This window comes from Triturus cristatus, chromosome 11 (assembly GCF_964204655.1).
Source record: "Triturus cristatus chromosome 11, aTriCri1.1, whole genome shotgun sequence".
In the NCBI taxonomy this organism is placed as follows: Eukaryota; Metazoa; Chordata; class Amphibia; order Caudata; family Salamandridae; genus Triturus; species Triturus cristatus.
The window spans coordinates 413,232,403-413,258,249 of NC_140594.1; the positions used below are offsets into that span (position 1 = coordinate 413,232,403).

General features: G+C 44.5%; 1 protein-coding gene across 4 annotated transcripts in view; it reads right to left on the minus strand.

Annotated features, from left to right (window-relative positions):
• Nucleotides 1–25,847, minus strand: part of YKT6 (YKT6 vesicular SNARE protein) — a 173,918-nt gene that overhangs the window by 113,904 nt on the left and 34,167 nt on the right. For all 4 annotated transcript variants that reach the window (XM_085636112.1, XM_085636111.1, XM_085636113.1 and 1 more), the window contains 2 exons: nucleotides 9,901–10,062; nucleotides 8,692–8,774 (listed from right to left, as the gene is read on the minus strand). In XM_085636112.1, coding sequence (XP_085492238.1) covers nucleotides 8,692–8,774; nucleotides 9,901–10,004 — 187 coding nt within the window. In that variant the 5' untranslated portion in view covers nucleotides 10,005–10,062. The remainder of the gene's footprint in view (nucleotides 1–8,691; nucleotides 8,775–9,900; nucleotides 10,063–25,847) is intronic.

The following is a 25,847-nucleotide window of genomic DNA, read 5'->3' on the forward strand; positions in this document are numbered from 1 at the left end:
GGCTGTGGTGCGCCGTTGGGAGAGGATGTGATGGAATTCTGGCGATAGGCAATGCCGCCAGACCTGTGAAAAGGCACCTCTGGCATGTCGGCACTGCGCCTGCAGATGCTGAAGCAAGTAATTAATCAGCTTAACAGGCCAGGGCCTTACCACCCTGCATTCGCCTGATCTCGGAGCTAAGCAGGCCTGGTCCTGGCTAGTACCTGGATGGCAGACCTCCAGTTGCTCGAAGCTCGAGTTTTGGTTTCGATATTAAAGTGAGTTAATAAAGAAATGCCCGGGTCTGGATGTGCGTGCGCATGTGTCTGGTGGGGAGCCTCGGCCCGGTCTTTATGCCTCCTGTGGGGAGGGAGTGGCCCTGAGCCAGGCCTGGGAAGGAGCCAGTCCCGAGGCTCCCTGGCTGCTTGTACCTGCCCATCGTGAGGTGAGGGCGTGGCGGTTCGGCACTCGCTGCTGACATCTGCGGTCACTGCAGGTCACACTTCAGGATCAACTCCCAGCCCTCCTCCTGCCGGGGTCAGTATATTGAGCACCATCGCTCTGGGTCATAGTGACACCAGTTGTTCATAGCACCTAAAAACAGCAGAGGTGCTATACCAGACGCTCTCTGTGTAATTACACAGTCTACGACCGGAAATACATGGCCACAAAAGACGTCTGCATTTCCCAAAAGGTGGTATTGACAGCCCGGGGGGTTGAAACATTACAGCCCCCTGCTGCTGATAAGGACCGGACGGCCCCGGGTCACCAGGACGCAGTGCTAAGTGATGTTTGTAATCGCGCCTAGCCCCGTTGTGTTTGCAAATGGCTGTTCCACAAAACCCTCTTCTGTTCTGATTCTCTGTGCACGAGATTTCTTTACTGTTTTGAGGAATTGTGTACATGTTTTCGTGACCTATTTGAAGGGTGCATTTGATATAAGTTATTCCAGTTGACTTTTCATGCTTTGAGACATTTTGGACTTGGAGGCAGCAAGGAGCTGAACGGACGTCTGAATATGCTTCCCGGGGTCACCCAAGGAGCCCTGTGGAGCCGACACGCGTCGGCAGCCCGGATATTGTTCATAAAACCTTCGTATGTAGCTGCTTCACCTCGGCAGCCCGGCCCATAGGACGGAGTTGGCATGGAGCTGGGCAGAGGAGCGGCTTATGCCCCGGTGGCCTGTGTGGCACGAACTACTTTGTGCATTGCGCACAGTGGCGTAACAATGGCCCCGCGTGCTGTTGTGGCCCCCGAGCCCCAGGGGCCCCACTCCCGCATTGTGCAGTGGCGGTGACGGAGAGCTCCTCATTGGGAGCAGAGCATGGGCCCCCCTCCATGTACTTCGCTTGGGGCCCCCTCACGGTTCGTGACTCCACAGACTGCGCGGGGCCTCCTTGTGCCTGGCTCAGAGATGCGTTGGACGGCGCAGACGAGGCCTGGCCCCTCGCCTTCGTGGCACGCTTCTGTACCTCCTCGGTGCACGCAACACTCGTATGTAATAACATTTCGCAGGTGCAGCAGCGAGGCCCAATGTTTGCCCATAGGATTGTTTAATGTCACGGCGCGCAGCTGGCGCGCCGTGCGCTCTGCGCATCCCCCAGGAATACCTGTGGTCTTTAATTAAGCGCAGTCCCGGGGGCCGAGAGATCTTTCCGCTACCTGGGGCCAGTATCCGGCCGACGTTATTGCATCGGGGTCCGGTGGGAGCGATGCAGCGGCCGGAAGCCCCCGGCAAGACGCTAGTTGTCTTTAAGATGTGTGTAAAAACCGCGGTCTATTGTCCTCTGGCTGTAAAATAAACCCTGAGAGCAGGTGCGCCCGTGGCCACCCCGGGGACAGAGCAGATACCTTACCCAAGTCACCCAAAGGCCAGCTCGGCGCTGAGAGCATAGCGCCGCAGAGTAAGGCGGGCATAGCGCCGAAGCCCCCGACCGTGCAAGGGATTCCAGAGCTGCAGACAAAGATTGGATTCATGGGTGTTTGTGGAGGAGGGGGAGGGGCTCTGAGGGCACCGTCCGGAGAAGGCCCTGGCATCCAGGCCCCAGGAAATGAACTCAATAAAACACGTGCGTTCTTTAGTGGAGAGAAATAAAATTCACATGAGACACAGAGAGGTAAATGAGATGTTACATATATGTTTCAAATATTAGTTTTAAACGAGCGCAACTTTTTAAAATAAAAGACATGCATATTTACAAATCTTACTGTGCACTATTGTTAAAGAAGGGCTGGTGAATACAAGAGCTGTGGGATTTCAATAAGAACAAGGAGATCAGGTGAGGGAGCAACGCCGGGACACCACCGCCTTTCTCCGAGGCAGCGAAAAACTGCCTCGGAGAAACGCAGCCTCCTTTTCGGATTCGGGGGCGTGTTTTGCTGTTGTCTCCTCCCTGAGACTTTTCGCAAAAAACACGCCCCCCGATCCGAAAAGGACGGGGCATGATTTGAGTGACGGGACCTCTTCTCCAATGGCTGGCCAGCATTTACTAGGCCAGCCAATGGAGAACAGGGAAGAAGAGGGGCGGGTTCAAGCCCCTCTTCTCCCAAGTCATTATGTCTCGCGAGCGAGACTGCGCAAGCGCAGCCATCGCTAGCCGAGACCTAATAACTGCAATAGTCCAGCTTTATTGGCCACCACAACAACAATTTTCAGTTTCTGCTAGCTGATTAGATTGCTAAGCTCCTCGAATCCTCCAAGGATCCACAAGGTCAGCACTGAACAAAGGTATAAAATTGCTCCCACTTTTAATGTGATTGGTTTGTTTTTCAAAAGCCAAACAATAGTGTCAGGTAAATGCATGTATGGCGATCCAGGTATGGGCCTACGGCTTTCTGAAATACTGAAATTTTTTAAAAGACTGTGCTAGCAGCTTTTCCCTTGGTTGATTATGCCTTAGGTCTACCAGGAAGAGGTTTATATGCAAAATGGTAGGATACCATAATGCAAGAAACTATCCATCTTGAATTGGATTGCTTAGTTGTAGGCAAACCTGTTTCCAAAGGTCCATAGTTTACCAAGTAAGCGATTGAACTGCCTTATATCATTATTCTTGTGAAGGGAGTGCTCGAGAACCCGCAGCAAGATGGCGGCAATGTAGTGCAGATTGGCCGGCAGAGAGCTAATTATCCTTTCAGAATCCTGTAATCTGGCTACCCAGGAGAGACCAACTGTGAGATACATGCTGGTGAAGAGTATTGGGTGGCTCTGCTGGCGAAATTTATAACAAGTGCCGCGGAGACTGTTACACCTCCGAGTTGGGGAGCCGAGATGAAGGCAGTGACAGACAAAATGGTGGAGGCTGAGCTCGGAACCCAGCAAGCAGAAGGTGAGAGTGCTCTGTGATCCGGAGACAGCACGTGGTTGAAGGGGAACTAACTAGCCACAACCTAATTCTGAGTGCTTTGGGGAACTGCTGAAGCCCGTGCGCCTGTCCTGGACCGAAGGCAGCGCTGGTTAAACGAAGAGCGGCCTGGTGCGGTCTGACGTGGGTGAGACACACACTTGCTGGTGAACATAGGCAACCCCCCCCCCCATCTGGCACGCTGGCCTGGAGGAACCTCACGTCAAGGGGTGGACGCTTAAGGGGCAGAGCGAGGACCTCGTGGGGCTACATCAGCTGGGCAGCGGTGACTCAAGCTAGCGAGCCGGCAGAGAACTACGAGGCCCAGGGGCAAGTTGCGGCAGACCGCCACACCCACAAACAGCCCTGAAGATGGCAGAAGAGGCCTGTGCGAGGTGGGTGAACAGCGTGATGCAGGGCCCCAGGTGGCGAGTCAAACCCACGTGGAGACGCCAATAGCTCTGATAACGTGGGTCACCACAGGCATAAGAAATGCAAGCAAACTGGAAGAAAAGTGGACATGATATATGGGTCCCCTAGACGGATGTGGCGGTCAGAGGTCCCAGACACATGCCCTACAAGGACTAATTGCTGAAGTGAAAGGAGGCCTCACCCTACCTCCCGACAGTGCAACCTCTAAATCGGACAACAGAGCATATATGCAGGCATGCATCGTAATTTATTTTGAATAATTCCATATTATCAATCTGTGCACTGGCTGAGAAGGCTTAAGGACAGTTTGGGGAGTATGTCAAAAGACCAGTTTTCTTTCTTTCCATCTCTAAATACATGTAAATATCATTACAAGCACGGAGGGTTAAAGATACTAAACCTCAAGACTAATAGCAGAATGCTTTGTAATGTCCCTAGAATCCTGAGATGTCTTTGTTGGTCTATAACACCAGTCTCTGCCCCTCTTATCCCGTAAACTCTAGACATATGTTTTTGTTTTGACAATAACCTCCATTCTAATGCTCAAAAAACCACATAATAATATTACAAAACTTTATCCTACAGAAAAGCTTTACTCCATTGATACTTTTGATGCCAAAGCCTTCTTGGACAGGGCAATTGTTCTCTTAAGTGCCAAATAGGTCACCTCTCCTTATCTCTAAGGCTAATTTTCAGTTAGAAAATGCACAACTGTGAAAGAGCTACACTGGCTGCCTTCTAGGGCCCCGCATACAATTTACATCCATATGTATCATCTATCAAGCACTTCAAGACAAATGCCTGAGTGTCTCTGCAGTAATATTTGGCTATAGATATGTTAGTTAGTTCACCAAATGTCATTCTCCTTCTAGTGGCAAACATCCATCAGCAGACACAAAGTTTTCAATTTGTCTTGTTCATGAATCTAAGGACTTGGAACTCCCTGCCAAAGGTAACAAAAAAGCCCATGATCTTGGATTGTGGGAAAACCTCATAACTTCTCTTAAATTAGACCTTCACACCATTATTTATACAGGCCCCAAAAAGCTGAAAAATATTGCCCGACCTGCAGGTTAAGCAACTCAAATTATCTGCCTGGCTTTAAAAACATGCCCTCAAACCATGAACAAGACACAATACATTGTTGCATTGAAGAAATGTAAGCAAGCCAGGGGACTCAAACAACCTTCACCTCATTATGACTCAGACTTAAATCATTTGTCGACCTTCTTGGGGTAGTTACTGGCTCATCTTCAGAAAGCTGTCACTTCCGCCCACTTACAGAGAAAATTAACAATTATCCTCTTAAACAGATGTCAGTAACTGTCTGCCGACGGCCCTATGCCCTCCAAATCGCACAGTAACTAGTTACTCACTCTTCCTCCTTTACATCTGGTATCAGACCTTCCTCCCTAATTTTCATAATTAAGCAAATAGTAACTCTTGTATTTACAGCACTTAGAAATGTCAGAAGTGTGGTATGAACCACTCTAAGAAAAACAAGTTATCTATTTAATCTCACGGGGCTCATTGTGACAGTGTGCTTGTTAACTGCAAACTCAGCCAATGACAGAACCAGAAGGTAGAGTGTTTTTTTTTTTTTAACACTTTTCATGTAATAGAATTCAGCTTTAAAATTAAATTCTGCCAGTCCTGGCTGCGACGTCTATGCTGCTGTGTGGCAGGTAATAGCCTTTACTTTGTGAATGGGTGCTATATTAGTGAGCGAGAGAGTCGGCTAATTCATCCCTTCTGGTGCCGGAAAGCCCTATTTGGGCAGTTATGCTCTTTCAAAATGCCAATAAATAGAAATACTGCAGCCTCTGCTTGGGAGCAGAGTTAAACAAGGGTTAAGCAGCAGTGACACAGCAGTCATTTATAGCACACTGCAAAAGTTATTTATGCATAGCTTCTACTGCTCAGGCCGACAGAGTGACGGTTTTATGGAATGCGTAACATGCATTGTCCTTTTTGCGTTAGTTGAGCAACCTCCTCTCCGTTTTGATAGCTATATTTTAGGGTCTGCTTGAAGCGGTTTTCCATCTTCTGCACTCACAGTGCCAGAATCACAGAAGTTGGAAGAAGAGAGGCATAAAATCCCCAAGAGCCCGCTTCTGTGAGCTGCACGTAAATGGGTGACAGAAAGCACTTAAAAGGGTGCTTGCTAAACAGAATAATCGAATTGTGTAAAAAACATCACAGGACCTTGGAAAGTACTGATTTTTAGAACCCAGAAATAGATTTTTAGAACCCAGAAATTGACTGCGGCTTACCCTCTGCATTGCACAGTCCCTTGTTACCCCCTAAACATCTGCTTAAAAATACACAAGCACATTACAACTAACATATAATAATACCATAACCCTAAGGAGATAACCACTCCAGCCCCCAAGCCCCACATTCATTACATAGAAGAGCACTTAATTAAGCCTTATGAAATAGGATACAACAACTTTTGTGTTGTGGGAAAAACCTCTCCAGCATACACTGGGAAGACATCATATCACTTAGAAAAGAAGTCCTCAAGCTTTCAACTTGAAGGGAACATTACTTTGGCAGCAGAAAAACCAATGCGGTCTAGACAGGCATATATTAAATTCCTGAAAGGAAAAAGCCCCAATATGAAGACACTACTTGGCACAAGACTGCACCTGTACAAACAGTATCTGATATGGGTGCATGTTTCTAGAGAAGCTCAAGTTAGTCTGCATCTCTTCAGAACACTGAGAATGGCACAAACCACAGCAGATGAAAAGCAGGCCACTTTATGAATAATTTATTTTCCAGGACTACCAATTACTACATGCATTACCACCTATATTATCTGCTTGATTAGTTCCAGATGAAGATGCAATGGTTGGCACAATATTCCTGATAAGTATTTTAAGTGGTATGGTACCTCTCATGATGTGCCTATTACGTAGCGCAGTAATTCTGACAAGCACAATCTACAGATCAGTAACTTTGATTGCCATATTCTGGTTGGAACAGTAACCTAATGAACCATGAAGGTGAATGGAGTGGCTGCACCGACTCCTGGGCATTCTAAATAGGCAACGAGAGGAAAGTGTGATTAAGGGAAGCCCCTGCAAACTGGATGCACGAACAGTGTTATGTTTTGGACTTCTAGCCAATTTCACAGTCTTGGAGATGGAGAAAGGTAGAGTTAACATGAACCCTGAAAAAATAATGAACTGGTTTGAAATGAAAATAAGGGGAGAGAGAGAGGGGGAGAGAGGGAGAGAGGGAGAAAAGATATAGTCTTATCCCAAGAGGAACAAGGACAAACTAGAGTTTGATGGACCAGACCTGTACTACTCGTGCTGTGGTAATAGTGGCAGTTGGCAGAAATAAATTGCCTTTCAGATGGAGGGCAAATCGGACACAATAAACAAAAGAATCGCGTAGCTTAATCAATAAACAAATATCTAGGAGAGCAAGGGCAAGGCGGTCAACAGGGAAACACACAAATCTCCTGCAGCAATGGAAAATATAACAAATGCCTTGATAAGGGAAAATAGCATTGGTCACCAGAGCTAAACATTTGGGAAATAGGAGGCAAAAACAAATTGTAGTCCTGGTCTTTCAGTAAAAGCAGAAGGTGGAATCCCAACTTTTTTGTTGCAATCTGGATCCTGCAGCTACATGAATTGGGTGAAGGAGGTAACCTGCACTATGAGGACAGACAGTTTAAGGCTAATACTTCAGAGGCAGGATGTGGAGGAGGACCTACAGCAGCTTCACAGCAACTGACATAAAGGACAGGAAACTATGGTAGTAACAGAAAAAGAAGGGATCACAAAGTACATCAATAACAAAAGTTGTCTTGTTGACCTGGTTTCGGTAATGGAAAGAAAAGGTGACTTAATTATAAAAAAGCAAAGCCTTTGTCGTCAAAGGGGAATAAGCAGGGTTGTCTCAGCCTGCCAACTTTAAGACTGATTGCAGGCGAACTGAAGGATTATATTATCAGATGCCCAGAAAGATCTAAAGCAAGACCGAGCAGTATGTGCTTTACCCAGACTTCAAGAGGAGGGAAAACCAAGGCTCTCATGTTTAACACACTTGAGGAAAAAAACGATAAGGTGAAAAGACTTGAAAAGAATATGGAATTCTGGAACGAGAAATGCATTCTTGCAACCTTCAGTTATTCCCTATAATTTCGCAACAGTAAACACCAATATTTATAGCCCTGTAACAAACAGGCTACTGTCCTGCTGAGCACTATAAGGCATTTCAGGAAGCAAAGGAGTGATTGCATAAACAGGAGTAGGAACATTTTGGGCAACAAAGTTCATATTAGGGAACATGGGGCAATAAATATCAAATTCTGGTTGTGATAGTTCTCACATAGATATTTGATAGAAGAGCTGGTAACCGCAGCAGTGCAGACCATCAGTGCCTAGTCTTCATCAATGCCCTTCTGTTTTAGCCTTAGTGGTGAAAACGCTCAATATCAAAATGTGTGCCAGACAACTGACTTGCCTTGCCCCTGGCAGCACCTTGCCTTTTTGTCAAAATATTGTGCTCCCCCTTTCCTGAGGCGACAACTCTTACCTCACTTTGACACAGACTCTGTTGCTAACAACCTACGTTATTTAGGATACCCCATCCTTGCACTGACAAGGATCATGTTAGGCCCAGTTTTAAAGAAGATGGCCCTCACTACCCCAACTCTCATGGTTCCCAACTGATACACATGAGAGGAAGACTGTCACAATCTAATGCTGTAAGGACCTTGTTTAAATTACTCTGTAATGGATGCCCTGCCACCCTCTCCCCTCTCAATCATTATCATCTTACCTTCCGTTTGATGGGCATAATGGAGCACATAAACATTATTTTTTCATAAGCCTCGTAGTGCCAGCACTCCTGTGGACTGGGATATTGAGGCAAGAGGGTGGAGGAATTAGGGTTTGGAGACACCCACCCTTACCTTGTTCTTTGATAGATGCCCTGCTGCCTGGTCCTGAACGCTCCACTATCAGCTGGCTGGTGAAGGTCATGAATTCCTGGACACTACAGGCACAGAGGGGTAGATTCAGCTCTTGTTTAAGAGAAAGCACATGACACTCTTAGCAAGCAACTCTAAGCATGTAAAGAAATGGAACACACTGCAGACAAACAATGACACCATGGGCATGCTATGGATTTTTCAAGAGATCAGGGCAGCTCAAAGAAAGGCATCGGTAGAACACAGAGACAGATGGTGCATAGTGAATGTGAGGCCAGTGTCACTCAGAGGAGTGCAAATGAAATCCATGGTTCCAACTAGAAGAGCAAAACCTCAGGGGGAGTGAAAGTTTTGGCGCACGAAGACGTGGCACTAGAAGGCTTGATTGGGAAGGACATAAAACATGACTAAACAATGAGTTTGGAAAATAAAATAGAAGCAAGGAGTAACATTTTTGAAAATGTGTGAATGGCAAATAAGGTATAGCAAAAAAGCAATTGAACGCTAACTTCGAAAGGAATTGTGGATTTGGGGACACAGATCAAATACAGAATGAATTGGAAATGAAGGAGAGAGGAGTGATTCAAGAGATTTTTGTGAGAACGTTTGTGATTAGAAGAGAAAATAGTGATTAAAAACTCATACAAAGAGTTTGATAACTAATGTGTTGGGGAGGAAAACGAAAACTCAAGAAAAGAAATTAACAAATAACAAGTTATGGAGAGAAAAGAGTAACTGAAGAATGAGCAAGAAATGAGCGAGCCAGGGAAGAAATGTGCGAGTTAACTAAAGAGTACCAATCTCCATAAGGAACTGAAAAAGGAATAAATGCCTTGACATTTGGTGCTAGATTTAGAGGAACAAGTAACAAATCACAGCATAGTAAGAACCGGTCACAGCTTCACAAAATATGAACGGGGGGGGGGGGGGGGTCCCACCTTTGAGCTCTTGGGAAGCAGACTCAAGTTTGCAAAATGCACAATCACAACACAAGAGGTCCAATGACTTCTCAGAACTCCACTTGGTTTTATACTATTTGCACATGACCCACAGTGGAGGTAAGGAATCTGACATGGTGTACGCATGCGTGGCATAGCAGAGCAGTCACAATCTACTGTTATCTAAGAAGCACGCAAAGCACAGTAGTGAGGTTCAAACTCTGCAGTGCAGCAACTGCAAATATGAGCTTACCTGGACCTCTGGAAGAAGCTGAAGGACGACACATCGTATGCTGCCTTCAGAAGGTGAACTTTGGGATCTCCCTTGTAGAGGATGCTGAGGCTGTAGAGCCTCATTTTAGTGTCTCCTTCACACACACTTCACCTTCCCTTCCCCTTCTGCAATCCGAGTAAACTGAAAACAAATAAAAAAATTGAAGCAGCAATGTTGGAAAGCAAACTTTTAAATGCATGTGATTTGTATATGTGAATATTATCAACCTATTATCATCTTGAAATAAGTTTCCACACTGAAATGAATAGCTTGTGCTCTGGGTACACTGAGCAATTTTATCACTTCAGATACTGTTTCAAAAAATGTTACTTGAACAATCTACATCAACACAAATATTTGTTCCAATAAATTTCGAGTTAAGAAAAGGTCACTTATCCGTGCATACATATTCAGCATGATTGTGCTATTCCTCCAGACAATATCACATAATCTCATTAAACTATTTGTAGGTGCATGGGAGTGGTCTAAAGATAATCTGGAGGCCCTTGAATCAGCTGAAATTAATGCTAGCTCTAAATGAATAGCTGACACAATATTGACTGTCTGATTAATAAAGCTTGCCACTGTATTCAACCATCAATTCTATTAAAATACACTTGGTTGGTTAACCACCATATCGGTGCACCACAAATAAGCAGGGGTATCAATTTCACCAGGTACAACCTCCTAATTTTTTAAGAGGGATAACCATCTATATGTATTATTATAATTGTGCCGCACCAGTCATTGTCAATTTTACAGCACGTCTTGTGGTATCCATTAATAACCGCAATGATAATGTAACGTCAAACAGCTTACTCCGATAAGATAATTCCTTTTCAGCAACTACACGAATTCTATACAGCCACCACTTTCCAGTTTTTTTCTCTTCTAAACTGTGTAACTTTAGTTTTGTATCGATGTACTTTTAAATAGTTTTTCTGCCAGTGCTGCCCTCATTTATTTATCAGTAGTTGTAACTTAAAAGTAGCGTGGCTCAAGCCCACAATATTGCCTGTGAAAAAAAAGAGCTGTGATATGATGATGATGTTTAGCCTAACCACCTTAAGGAACTTGAGGTTTTGAGTTGTTCATCCTACTAGAATCTTCAATCTAACCTTTATGGATGGGGGCTATGGGTGGCTGAGGTTTGGGGTTGTTAAGCACCAATATGCAATGAATAGTACTGCGTATGTGCAATATGTAATACCATAGCTGCCATTAGACATCAGTATTATATGGTTTTCTAGTAAATCTCAGTTCCTGCTTTTTATGGATTGTTTTTTGTCCTATTCCGTGATTGTCCCTTCCATGGAGCATAGCTTGTTTACCCTGGCTTTAGACTGGCTTGGGTGTAGCCTTTCGCTGGTGATGTCACATAAGGATAATGTTACTTACCCAGTAAGCATCTGTTCTTGGCATGTTCAGCTGTAGATTCACATGCTTTGCATACTCCTGCCATCTAGTGTTGGGTCCAGATGTTTGCAAGTTATTTTTCTTCGAAGAAGTTTTTCCAGTCACAAGGTAGGTGACTGCTCTTTTCAGTGATTGTGCGCATGGGCATCGACTCCATTGTTAGATTGTTTTTTTTTTCCCCCAGAGTTTTATATAGCGCAAACATGACCCAAAGGTATCAGAGCACTTTACATGAACGCCAGTTGCGTTACACAAGGACACAACCATTTTTTTAGGCACAGGGAGATTAAGTGATTTGCCCAGAATCGCAGGATGTTGAGCGTCATTGCCAAGACTCGATTCCGGTTCCCCAGAGTTGAGATCGACACCCTGGACGTTAAACCACATCCTCTCCCCAATACTTATCTCCAATAATAATCTGATAGTCGATATTCTGGCCACGATGTGTTTGCATTATGATATTTAAAACTCAATCTGGTGCTAAACTCTTGGGTCAAACAAATGGGAAGACCTGTTCCCCCTTGTAGCCGAGAACTTGTTGGACTGAAACTGCCACCTGCGGTTGGAAAGCCAATACACCATCACAACCATTGAGAGCACTGGGTGTGCTCTGCCTGCCCTTGGTACCCTGTTCGCTCTCCGTCCCACAGAGGATGAGAATGGAGTTAGTAAGTAAAGAATAGAGATGTCCATGCATATGTATATAGAGTAAGAGAAAGAACTTCAACAGATACAGGTACCCGGGGAGGCGGGTGGGCGCATGTAAATCTACAGCTCTACATACCAAGAACAGATGCTTACTGGGTAAGTAACACTATCTGTTCGAGGAACGTGGGCTGTAGATCACATGCTTTGCATAGATTATACAGCAGTATTCTCCCAAAGCGGTGACTAACCTGTAGCTGTTGGAGTTGTCTGAAAGAGTGTTCTAAGTACTGCCTGGCCCACATTAGCTTGTTGTGAGGTGTAGACCATGTTGCAGCTTTCCAAATGTCAACTATGGGGAGGTTTCCTAAGAAAGCCATAGTAGCCCCTATTTTGAAGTGGAATGCGCTCTAAGGGGGTATTGTTAACGTTCTCTTTACTTTTGCATAACAAGTTTGAATGCATTTAACAATCCATCTGGCTAAACCTGACTGGGATATGTGATTGCCCATGTGTGGTGGTGCAAAAGCAATGAAAAGTTGTTTCGTTTTACAAAATGATTTTGTTCTTTCAATGTAATATAAAAGGGCTCTTGTAACATCTAAGGTGTGTAGAGCCCGTTCTTCCACTGAATCAGGTTGAGGAAAGAATACAGGTAACTTAACCAAGTGATTGATGAGAAAGGCAGAAACTACCTTAGGTAGAAACTTGGGGTTAATACGAAGAACCACTTTGTCTCTGTGAAGTTGGAAAAAAGGTTCTTCTATGGTTAGTGCCTGTAGTCCGCCCACTCTCCTCAGTGTAGCGATTGCAATGAGAAAAGTGGTTTTCCAGGAGAGAAACCGTAGTTCACATTTATGCATGGGTTCAAAGGGTGGGCCCATTAATCTTGTGAGGACTATGTTAAAATTCCACACTGGGGAAGGTGGAAGTTCTGGTGGGATAACTCTTTAAAGTCCTTCCATGAAATATTGGATTACTGGCACTCTGAAAAAGAGATAAGTGTTGCCTATTTTGTAAATACACAGCTATTGCAGCGAGATGTAGTCGAATAGAAGTGTAAGCTAACCCCGACTGCTGCCAAGTGTAACAGATAACAAATGATATTTTGTATTGAAGAATCAAGAGGATTGATGTTGTTATTATCGCAATAGATAACAAAACGTATCCATTTAGCTGCGTAACAGACTCTTGTAGTAGGCCTTCTAGCATCTCTAATGATGTTCATACAGTCTGGTGGGAGATTCAGATAACCAAACTCTATGATTTCAGTAGTCAGATCGCGAGGTTCAGTTGTTTGGGATCTGGGTGTCTGATTTCTCCATGGTTCTGTGTGAGGAGACTGGATGTGAGATGCAGTTTTTGATGTGGAACTAGGGACAGCTCCAACAGGGTAGTGAACCAAGGTTGACGGGGCCATGTGGGAGCTACAAGGATCAGTGTGAGGGATGTTTGCCAGAGTTTCCGAACCACTAATGGAATGAGTGGGAGAAGCGGAAAAGTGTAGGCAAATATCCCATATCAATTGATCCATAGTGCACAGTTTTTTTGATCCTACTCCCGACTCTCTCCTACCAGCTTCTTGCCGAAGATCTCCCATGGTACGCCAGCCTCTTGATGGTGGTGTTGGGTATGACCTGGATGTTGCTTCCTTGCACTACCTAGTGCTGCCTCTCTCCGTGGTTGCAGTGGCTATTAGCTTTGCCAGTGCCAGAGACTTTTAAACTCTGCTGATTTTGGCAAAACCTATCGCAGCCTACTACAACATCAAAAGTACAGAAAACTATGAAAACACTGTTTTCTGTACTTTCAAGATGACCACTTTGTTACTGTTTGCACTGGTGAAGCAGATTGCGATGCATGCTGAACACTGGCAAAGCTTTACAGACTTGCTTTACCAATGCTTGTTTTTTGTGTGCTACTGAGCATCTTAGAATACGATAGCCACAACACTGGCAATACTGGCTTTCCTTTGCATCTAGTATTAATAGAAGTACCATTTGTTATCAGCGAAACTCCATTCATGGTCAATATAAATCCATTTGCTGCTATTGAGCTACTTACTTTGCATTCAAATCTCCACTTATGCAAATAAAATCATTAGAATATTCTAACTAAATATTTTCAAGAGACAACGTTGCATGCTTAATAATAAATATCTTATTGGCAGGTTGAGGAATATATGAATTAATTATAACCAAATCTTTAGAATGTGTGAGCAAACTTGTCAATGCAGGATACGTTTCCAGGAATTCCTGAATTCTTAGAAGTATCATTGCCATTGTGAGGCCTAAAGTGATAAAAATAGTCCTAGGTAGGCCTACAGAAGGGCTGCCAATTTGTCACGGAGTCACTGAAGAATAAAATCATAACACACTCCATTAAGTCACAGGGGCTTATTCACTATAATAGTAAAACTGCACAGGGATTTGTAAATCTATGTAACAGGTTATTTTGTTTTCAATCACAAATTCCAAAATTCACACTCCATGGAAACCTGCATCTGGCACAGATTTCTACGTCGATTCTTTGTGGAATCCCAAGATTTCCAAGTATGCAATCCATTCCCACCGTTTGGAAATCTCCGTGGCAGAGAACTCTCCACAAATGAAATAACTACCCCTGTGCAAATGCCTTTTTTTTAAATTGAATTTTACGAATAACGGACAAAAAACCACAATGGTCATAGCTTTACAGTGTAGCAATACAGCGAGAGGCATGTAACACCATCCTGCATAGAGGCGTAACTTGTACAAATATAGCTAGAAATACAAGGTCCCATACAGTACCAGATATGAAGGCAGTCGTAAACCTACTTTGCAAAAGAACCAGTCGTAGAGCGCAATAGTCCGCATCAGGGGAGGCAACACAGAAAACAAATATACCTTTACAAATTTGCAGGCCCAGAGGTGTTAGTCGGGTCTTGAGAGGGAGGGTCACTACCATCCTGCGCTGCCAAGAGATGGGCTTGGAGTTGTTGCCAGATGTCTACAGGCTGAGAAGCCGGTGGCTGCAGCTGCGCATATGTGTCGCTGGTAGTGTTACAAAACGTCATGCTATGTAGACATGCAGCAAGCGTGGGGAGCCGCAAGCAAGACCAGTTGACAGCAATTTCAGGCTTAGCAAGCAGCAGCGCTACGGCAACAAAACGGAGCTTAGATTTAGGGAGATCTTGAACATAGCCCAATAATGCTAAGAAAGGCGATGGCCCAATCTCAACCTTCACCATCCTGGATATCTCCCTAAAAATTGATCGCCAATAATCCTCAATTCTAGGCAGGTCTACGTCATGTGCGCAAAATCGGCCCCTGGGGAGCAACACCACGGGCATGCCTGCGGACGAGTGCAACTTACTAAGGGTCATATATACCCTCCATAGAAATTTGAAATGTAGCAGTTTGTGCCTGTGATTCAGAGAGACCCGATGTATCTGAACACAACACTGCCCCCACTGCACATCGGTTAATGGATACCCAAGATTGCGCTACCACGCTGCCCGCACTTTCGCATCATGACAAGGGAGCATTGCCATCGCTGCCTTGTACATCCGGGCTACTAAGTGGCTCCCATCAGCCCCCTTAATAACCCTAGTTAAAATAGAAAAGTCAGGGGGCTCCAATGGCTAACTATCCATACACGTGCGCAATTTTATTTTTTTATTTTTGAGGTTTTGTAAAGCGCGTAGTAACCCGTAAGCATCCCAGCGCTAAGATCATGACAATCAAGAGGTTGAAGTAGGAGAGAAGTTAAGGAAACAAATGAGTTTTTAGAAGTTTTCTGAAACTGAGGTAGTCTGGTTCAACCCTAAGATTACGGGGGAGGGCATTCCACAGACGGGCTGCGTTTACCGAAAAACGCCTTCCGCCAGTGCGTGCCCTCTTCACTCTAAAAGTGGTGATAAGGTGTTCGTTGTCAGAGCGAAGGGAGCGTGAAGCTTTGTAGGGCCTAATGAATTTTTTAAGAATAGGGGGGCCTTTGTCCTGCAAGAGTTTGTGGGACAGGCAAAGAGCCTTTAATTTGACTCGCTCTCTCACTGGGAGCCAATGAAGGTGCTTCAGGGCTGATTTTGCCGATGATCTGGCCGGAGTATTGGTGAGAATCCGTGCCGCGGCATTTTGGATCCTTTGTAGTTTGTCAAAGGTTGCTTCGGGGGCCCCCAGATATATGGCATTGCTATAGTCCAGCCTGGAGAGAATGAGGCCTTGGATGAGCAATTTCTGGGTGGCAGGAGGTAGCAGAGGCAGGATTTTCCTGATAGATTTAAGAAGCCCGAAGCAAGTCCCGGCGATTTTTTTGGCTTGGGTCTTAAAGGACAGATCTTTTTCTATCCAGAATCCCAGGCTCTTTATCTCGGTTTTGGGAACTGGAGGTTCACCCAAACAGGGAGGCCAGATGTTGGGGGGAAGGGAGAGGCCCTTATGGCCAAGGAGTAGGATATCTGTTTTTGATCCGTTGAGTTTCAACGACGAACGGTTCATCCATCCTTGAATTTCTGATAGGCAACTGTGAAGGTTAGATGAATCCTGGTTAGGATGAGATAGAGACACCACTAATTGTGTGTCATCTGCGTAGCTAATGATATTTATACCAAACGGGATGACCACTGCCTCCAGTGGGGACATGTAGACATTAAATAGTGTCGGGCTCAGTGACGAGCCCTGGGGCACTCCACACTGAAGGGGAGTACCCAGTGAACGGGAGTCGTTCTCCCAGACCTGGAAAGAACGCTGGTTTAGGAATGATACAAACCAGGCCAGGGCAGTGCATCCACCCCGATGTTTTTGAGTCGCTGGATTAAGACTCGATGGTTAACAGTGTCGAAGGCCGCACTGAGGTCCAAGAGGATCACTGCCACTGATCCTCCTGCGTCCAAGATGACTCTGGCCTCCTCCACTGCCACAAGCAGGGCGATGTCCGTGCCCTGACCAGGGCGGAATCCAGTTTGCGAGTTTCTGAGCAAATTATTGGACTCGAGAAACTGCGAAAGCTTTTTGTTGACTAGCTTTTCAGTGATTTTACTGATTCCAGGGAGGAGGGAGATTGGCCTATAGTTGGCCATATCCAGAGGATCAAGTGAGGGTTTTTTAAGGAGCGCCTTTACGACAGCCGCTTTCCAACTGGGGGGGACTGTACCCTGGAGCAGTGATGAATTAATGAGGTCTGTTAACGGAGAGGCGATCGTAGGGGCCACTTTTTTTAAGATACGTAAGGGCACCGGGTCGCTAGGGGAGCCGCTTTTGATAGTCGCTAGCGTCTTTAGAACCTCTTCAGTAGTTACCGGGCCGAGAGAGTTAAGGTGGGTAGCAGCTAGGTCGAAATTAGTGCAGCCCTCATCAATGAGACTGAGGTCGACAACAGGAATAGAGGCGAGAATTTTCTGAATTTTCCCATCAAAGAATTTCGCCAAATTAAGGCACTTATCTTCAGAGGTTTTGGCGTCTGGAAATTTCTCTGGTCTCTGCTCTGGGACTTTAAGTAGTTCTTTAAGAATGATAAAAGTTTCCCTGGCGGAGCAAGAGGAGTGTTTTATCCTTGCTCTCTGCACTCTCAGTAACCCTAAGTGGACCATCGTAGTGGCAGAGCGGAGGCGGGGATCATCACTTCGGGAACAGACCACCAAACGTAGTCATTTGGAACTTAACCAACATGAGCTTGACCAAGGTCTCCTGCAGAATGGGAATCCACCTATTCCCTGCCAGTGGTAGCGCGGGAGAGTATAACACACGAGCCCCAGTCAGACGCTGCAGCTTGTGCCAAGCCCAGTTAGACGTGGACACCGTCTGGATATCTTGCGGGTTCCTAGGGAACCCCTGCGGCAGCAGGGTGTGAAGCGCAGCAGGAAGGACCAGATCAGCTTCAGGTTTATGGTACGGGATCTGAAGATCTGTGCAGTACCACTGTCGTGCAAAGCTCGCCTGCGCCACCAAATAGTAAAGCTGTAGATTAGGCACGCCAAACCCACCCCTCTTGTATGGGAGTGTTAAGGTGTCCCAGGCAATGCGTGTCAGGATTCACTCCCTGTGCTCTCGTTCCCACCACCAAGGGGGCGAATTGTGGGACTTTCCTATATTCTAATTTGCTTCCAGAAACTCCCCTGTATGCATATCCTGACTTCCAGGCATTTGGACATCATTTAGGAATTGACATCCATTCCCAATCCATGCCGGGTTTTGTGGAAGCCAGTCTGCTCATGCTGGAAACTCCATTACCTACAATCCCCTGCTCACTGCTTTGTCTCAACCCCTGCAGGCCAAGGATGGGTGGAGGAATTCAGCTCACCTGTGGCTGGCTGCTGCTAGCCTGCTCACACCGGATAAGCAGGAGTACTGTGAGCTCTTCTACGCCCCAGCTCCCTTCAGCCCAGTGTTGGTCATTGCAGTTGTTTTCCAGGGAGACCAGTCCTTGTTCCTGAGCTGTTGCTATTCCTTGATTCCTGAGCTATAGTTAATCCTTGTTCCTTGATTCCTGAGCTATAGCTATTCCTTGTGCCTGAATTAGCACTGCCTCCAGTGCTACCTTGTTTCCTGAGTTCCTGAGCTATAGTTATTCTTTGTAACTGTTCCTGGGCTTCAGCTATTTCTTGTTGCTGATTTGCACTGCTTGCAGTGCTCTCTTAACTCCTTGTTTCCCGAGTTGTAGCTATTTCCTGTTTCCTTGAACCAGCACTGCCTGCAGTGCTACCTTGATTCCTGAGCCTAAGCTCAATTCTTGTTCCTGCCCCAGCACTGCCTTCTATGCTATGTTGTTTTCTTGATTCCTGAACCTGCACTATTCTAGTATACCCTTGTAGCCTCCTCTTCTGTATATCCTTTTCCAGTTCCTGCCTTTCTTCCCATTTCCTTGGTTCCAGTTCCTAGTTTGCAGTCTTTCTATTCTGCTGTCTTGCTTCTATTACCTTGTATGTTTGTTACTTGCTTTCTGACAAGTGTGCCCTGTGATTTTCTTCCTTTCCTGTTAAGCAATCCTCCTTGCTAGCTCCTTGTTGATTGTGCTTGTGTTTAGTTCTACCCCTTGCCGTTACTGCCTTGCGTGTTCCTGTTTGATCGCCAGGATCCATGGGCACAGCGGACTACCTAGGTGGTGTTTCTTGTTCACTGTGAGTATTGTCTTGGAGTTACATTTATAACATCACCATAGGTATAAGCTCCACAGACTCTGCCTTTGCATGCATATCCTATAAGTGGGTATTTGCAGTCAGTATCTGTAACAGCAATTGTGGGTGAGAAACTTACTGAGCTTCAGTCTTACCGTAAGGAGCTCCTGAGTGCTTTACCTCACACTCCCTTTTATTGTTAATGTTGTTTCATATATATGTCTTGCACATTCGTCTTGGGTGTAGTTATTCTGAATGCTAAATTGCCTCGCGAGTGCCGTTCCTTTCTGAGTCTTACCCTTCTTGTTCACTTGTACAGGCTTCCCCTTTATCTCCTCTGACTCAGTGTGTGATCCTGTGCAGCGCTGTACTACTCTTTCTGTGCACTGTACGTTTTTTACCCAGTTCCCAGTCCTTGCCCAAGTCCCCGACTGTGTTCCTGACATAGTCCCGAACAGTCCCTGACAATGCGGGCACGCTTACCTCCCCATACTAGCCGTAGTAACAGCACACGTAAATTAGTGAAGAAGCTATTGTAGAGCAGGATGGGGATATTTAAAAAGAAATACAGAAATTGTGGTAATACCACCACCTTAATTATAGCTATCCTTCCAGCCAGGGGTAGTTGCAACCATCGTTCAATGTTGTGCTACAACTTCTCTACAGCCGGGCCATAGTTCAACTGCAGAATGCGGCCCTTATCCCTATGGATGTGAATCCCTAAATATTTCACAGAGTCATCGCACCAGGTCAGTGCAAATGCATTTGTTTGGATTTTTCTTCATCTGTGAGGAAAATACACTTCCCTCATGGAGAAATCCCTTCCTCTACACCCCTATGAAATTTGGAGGTGATCAATTCCCCTTTGTGAGGATCTGGGTGTATTATATGATATAGCTAGGTAGCCTTATCGTTGAATACACTCACAAAACCTTTATCAGGTCTAGTCAGGCTCGTTCGTAAAATATTAAGCTGAACCCTGGGTAGCTGTGGCTTCTAACAGCAAGGCTTAGACAAAGGAACTTAATGCAAAACATTTAATAGTACCAAACAGTGGAATAAGAAAGTCACACATGAACGAAAGAACACCAATTTATAAAAAGTCTATTTTTATAAAATTTTAATGAGCAAAATCTACCACAGTGTTCAAAGCGCAAACAAGCACTGGCTAACAAAAACATTGTAAACTTTTACAGTTAGTTTGGCTACTTCAGCGCAGCTTTGGTGGCCAAATCTAACAGGGAGATGGTCTAGGGCGCCAGTGGGGTAGTTCTGAACAGTTTCCTGGCCATTAGAGCGTTTCCCAGAACAGTTCCAGCCTTAACAGCATGACTGCCATAGACTATAATGGACTGGTCCAGATGCTGGGGATGCAGGAAGGAAAGAGGCTTAAAGATGCTTCGGTTGATGTGCAGTCGATGGAGGAGTGTCTGTGACGATTCCTTAGTCTACGAGTGGGCGGCTTCGGTCACAGAGGTTTGGGTACCATGAAGTCCTCTTCAAAACAGTAGAAGGCCAGTTGCTAGTCAGCTACTGGTCCCCGAGCACATCAGTTGGAGCGAAATCCTTAAGTGGGAGCTTTTGTCCCTCTTGGGCGACCAATTCGGACTCAGACGGCACTCTCGGATCCACCCGACTTGGGCAAAACGTTTGGCCACCAAGGATCAGTCTCTTACTAGCACCCAACGGCAGCAACTTGCTGGTTTGGGCTTCTTTAGCTTTTTTGTCCCTGGAGCAGATTCCACGGGGATCAGCCAATTGATCCTTCCAGACAGTGCTCTGGGGAAGGGGCATAACTTTTCTCTACCCCAGGAGCCACAGGAACAGTCCTAAGTTTGCTAGCCCAAAATTGCAGCAGGTGCAGTCCAACAGACTGTGCAGCCTCTCTTTGTGCAGTCCAGAAGCAACAGGGCAGACCTTTTTTGGTCCTTGTTCCAATTCCGATGTAATCTCTCTTCCAGGGTGCCCTATTAATCACGTTAAAGTGCCCCAAGTGGACAACGTGATCACTAATCAATGGGCTACCAGCTCCCCTCCCTCTTAGTGACAGCCTTCCGGTGAAATGTGGCATCTGGCGATCCCAGAGTGCATCATTCTGACAACTCAAGATGTTGGGAACTTCTATACCTTGTCATAAAACAATTGTGATATTGAGGATATACAGTTATCACTGGATGATGAAGATTCAACTGCACCCTCCATTACACACATTTTCTCTGACGGGTATTTTGACTGATGTTAGTATTGTCAGTGGCTTGAGACCCAAATCCACTTTTTTGCCTGCTTCACAGAATGACTGAGTTAGAGAAATTTGTTATCAACTTGTGACTAAGGAACTATTTGAATGGGAAGACAGAACTTAATACACAAATATTAGCAGTGACAACCTATCAGAGGGGGAAAGATATGCAGTTGCCAAACTAACTGGACTTCCAGAAATAATTATCAAGGAAGCAGACAAGGGAGGCATGTTGGTGCGCATGAACACACAGGATTACATCCATGAAATAGACAATTGTCAGATATCACAGCATATGTAAAATCGAGTTCTAATCCCTTACATCAAGTTACATTAACAATAGAAAGGAGACTCAAGATCTGGCGTGGCCAATGCCTAATCAGCGATTTAGAATTCAGATATTTGTATAAACTGTATCCTAGGGCACCTTGTATTTACACTCTACCAAAAATACATAAACCTGGTAACTTTCCACTAGGGAGACCAATTATATCTGGAATTGGATCCCCGACCGAGCATATCTCAGGATATATTGATTTCTTCCTACAACCATTAGTGTGTAATCTTCCATTGTATGTACGTGACACAAAATATCTACTGAATCTATTAGTTGATTTTGGTTGGTGTGACGAATGTTGTTTTGTGATTTTTGACATCTGTTCACTCTACACCTCTATCCCCAAATAAGCAGGCACCAAGGTTAGCCAATATTTTCTTTCTTCTCGAGATGCTACGTTGTGGGAGCATACACTGATGCGGAAAAATAGGATTACACTGGTTCTGGATAACAATATATTCTAACACAATGGTAAGTGGTATGGTCAGTGCCAGGGTGTGGCCATGGGGTAGAAATGTTCTCCTTTGTTAACCAATCTTTTCATGGGTTGGCTAGAGAAAGTGCCCCAATGATAGGATGAATCATGTGGTGTACTGGGGACGCTATATCGATGGTGTGTTGATGATCTGGACAGGGGGTGTGGCCCTATTAAGTGAATTTTGCTCTTTCTTAACCACAATCTATGCAACATTGTATTCACACATCAATACAGCCAGACAGAGATAATGTTTTTAGATCTGAAAACAGTACATCAAGAACCGTATAATTCGGTCTTCTTTATACACAGCATTTAATTAAATTCTACATGCTCATTCTTCACATCCAGATGATAGGTCTTCCCTATTCCTTTTGGAGAGATGACTAGGATAACAAGTAATTGCAGTGAAGATGTGTTTTTTCAATCGGAGCTAGACATTGCTGAAAAGAGATTCCTAGCAAGGGGACATCCAACAGGCATCATCTCTGCTGCCAAACAGCGGATTCTAAAAACGGATTAAAAAAAACTATTCATGGATAAGAGGAGATAAATAACCAATAACAATAGGGTTTTTGTGATTACACCTTAACATACTCCAAGTCACATTTTCTACAATATCATGCACAAACATTGCCAAATACTTATAATTGACTCCTCTCTGAATAAATGTATCTCAGACAACCCAGGGTTAATTTACAAAAGAGGTACAAGCTTACATGACATTCTGTGCCCTAGTTTCTATAATCCCAAAAAGACAAACACAGGCTTAGATTGGTCACCGTCTCAGCCCATGGTTTCTATAAATGCGGACATCGCATTATGTGTCAATACTCCCTGGATAAGACTAAATGTTTCCAGTACAATATGACTTTTGAACATAAAATAGACACCTTTATAAACTAACACTAAATGTGTGGTATACTGTGTCCTGTCTGTATGTAAACGCATCTATATTGGCAGTACAATTTGCCCCTTAAAAGAAAGGATTCAAGAACATATTCGGGAAATCAGGAATGATGACAAAAATGATCCTCTAGCTGTACACTTTTAACACTTGCTATGGGCCTGCAGATTTGCCGCTAATAAGATTCCATGGTGTGGGGATTGCATAGGATCACCCTTGAGGAGGGGACAGAAAAAAAGTGCTGAGACAGGTTGGATCACCAAACATGGGGCTGTGGGCTAGGGATTAAATGTAGATATGGAACTTGTATTTTTAAATGATTAATAGCCCTCGTCTTGATGTTCTGTAATATAAACTCTTGCATTCCCTTCACATCAATCTGTGGGGTCGTTTACTCAAATTGGAAAATAACATTGGATCTACTGATTTTAAGCATACCAAATATGTTGAGACGACCCATAGGTGATCATTCTATAGTTCTATGGCATAATATACTGTTTTGTCTGTACATTACAAGATCTTTAGGACTCATCAGGTGTTCATTGTTAATTAAAAATGTGAAATGAGACAGGTCTATTGGGTCGAAGTTTCACCAACATTCTTTTATTTATTTTTATATTTTTGCATTAGAAGTCTCCCTTTCTTAATGAGCATTACATATGTTAAGATGTTAATTTCTTATGTGCCTATATTCTTTTCTCTTTTCCCAGTGGAATAAGTGCTAACAGATATGCTCTTTTCATTATGGCACTTCTTGGGACTAATATTTCCTTTTTCGAGCTTCTCTTTTTTGTTTTAACTATTGCATGCGTGTTTACCTATCACGTGGAACAGTTTTAGACAGACCCTCTAATTGGTTTGCTCCAGGTGGAACTTTTATATTATGTTCTACTGTTGGGACTTAGTGATAATTTGAATTAAATACGGCGCCTCATAGATCAAAATGGCTCGGCTCACTCTGACCCCACAAAATTGCAGAGGTTTTTAAGAATTTCTATTTCCACTCTATAAAGTAAGAATCAAGATCTGGAAAACACAAAAACACAGGAATATCTAATTAAATGCACACTACCTGCCCGCTCAAAAATCTGAAATTAACAGCCCAATTACGGTTTCAGAAATCGAAAGCTCGATAAAGGCCCTCAAAGTTGGGAAACCCCCGGGCCCTGATGGGTGTTTCTCCAAATTTTACAAGTGCTTCCCCTCGACACTGACTCTACCACTCTTAAACCTGTTCAAGGAATTTAGTGACTCTGGCAAGATTAATGGAACACCAGCAGAAGCCATCATAGCAGTAATTCCCAAGGATGGTAAAGACCCAACACTCCCTAAACACTAAAGGCTGATATCTCTAATTAACTTAGACTGCAAAATGTATGCAATGATCCTCGCTAAGCGTATTCAATTGTTTTTTTTACCAAAACTCATTCACCCTTCAAAGGTTGTTTTTTTTTTTTTAAAACCGACTATCCAGCGACAATACTCGTATCCTAGCTCATGTCTTGGAGAAAGCCAAACTTACCGACTCGCCAACAGTCGCTATTACTTTGGACGCCGAAAAGGCTTTCGACAAAATCGATTGGGCATACCTGGAAGCAACACTTGATAAATTTAATCTGGGTGAGAACTTTAAGCATATGGTTATGGCACTATACTTTAACCCATCAGCTAGAGTCAGAGCGGGAGGTTATCTCTCATCTTCTTTTAAATTAGAACAGGGAACTAGGCAAGGCTGCCCCCTTTCACCCTCTCTATTCCTCCTTGCAATTGAATCCTTCCTATACCATCTTAGGAACAATCAACAGATCACAGGGATACATTTCAACAATTGCACGGTCAAAATAACAGCTTATGCTGACAACGTGTTAGTGGTCTTCAACCAAACATGCGGAAGCAGCTATTCCTGCACTTATGTCCTCAATCGATGACTTTGGTGCAGTATCCGGATATAAGTTGAATAAAGACAAGACGGAGGTGAAACTCCTGAATAACCTTGGGGGGGGGGGGGGGGGGGGGGGGAGAAGGCACTTATTGGTAACTCGGGCCTATTGTGGCAACCTAAATGCATTAAATACCTAGGCCTAGACTTCACGAGAGATCTGATCACCACCCTTCAGTCCAATGGAAATGCTCTCCTTAAGAAAATCTCCTCGCTGTTAGATGGCTGGTCGCCGAAATTTTTATCTTGGTGGGGAAGAGCTGAAACATTAAAAATGATGATTACTCCTCTTGTCAATTATCTAGCCAGCATACTACCAATGACGTTTTCAAACAACTTCTTGAACAGGATCTATAGCTTTTTAACACGTTCCTTTGGCAAAGTAAGAAACCCAGAATATCTATGAAAAAACTCCAATTACTCAAAGAAAAAGGTGGTCTGAGCCTTCCGAACTTTAGGAACTATCAAACTGCGTATCTTTGTAAACAGGGGTCTAACTGGCTAATCCCTCAGGCTGAATACAAACCAGTCTGGATGGACATAGAAAGATCAATCATCCACGACATGCCTTTACCTGCTCTCCTCACCATGGATAAAACCTCCTTACCCCACTCGAAATATATCTTGCTTAATACGAAAAGAGCCCTACTGCGACTAGAACACTTCTCATTAAAAATTAACAAATACAACTTGACCTCTCTCTGGAATAATCAGAACCTCAAGGTTGACGGAAGTATGCTCCACTGGGAGCATTGGTCCAAAAAAGCCAAAAATCCAGTCAGAGACCTTTTTACAGGAACCCTCCCCTTGCCCTTTTCCGGGCTTCAGACTCGTCACGGACTAAATACAATAGATTTTGATAAATTCCTAAAGCT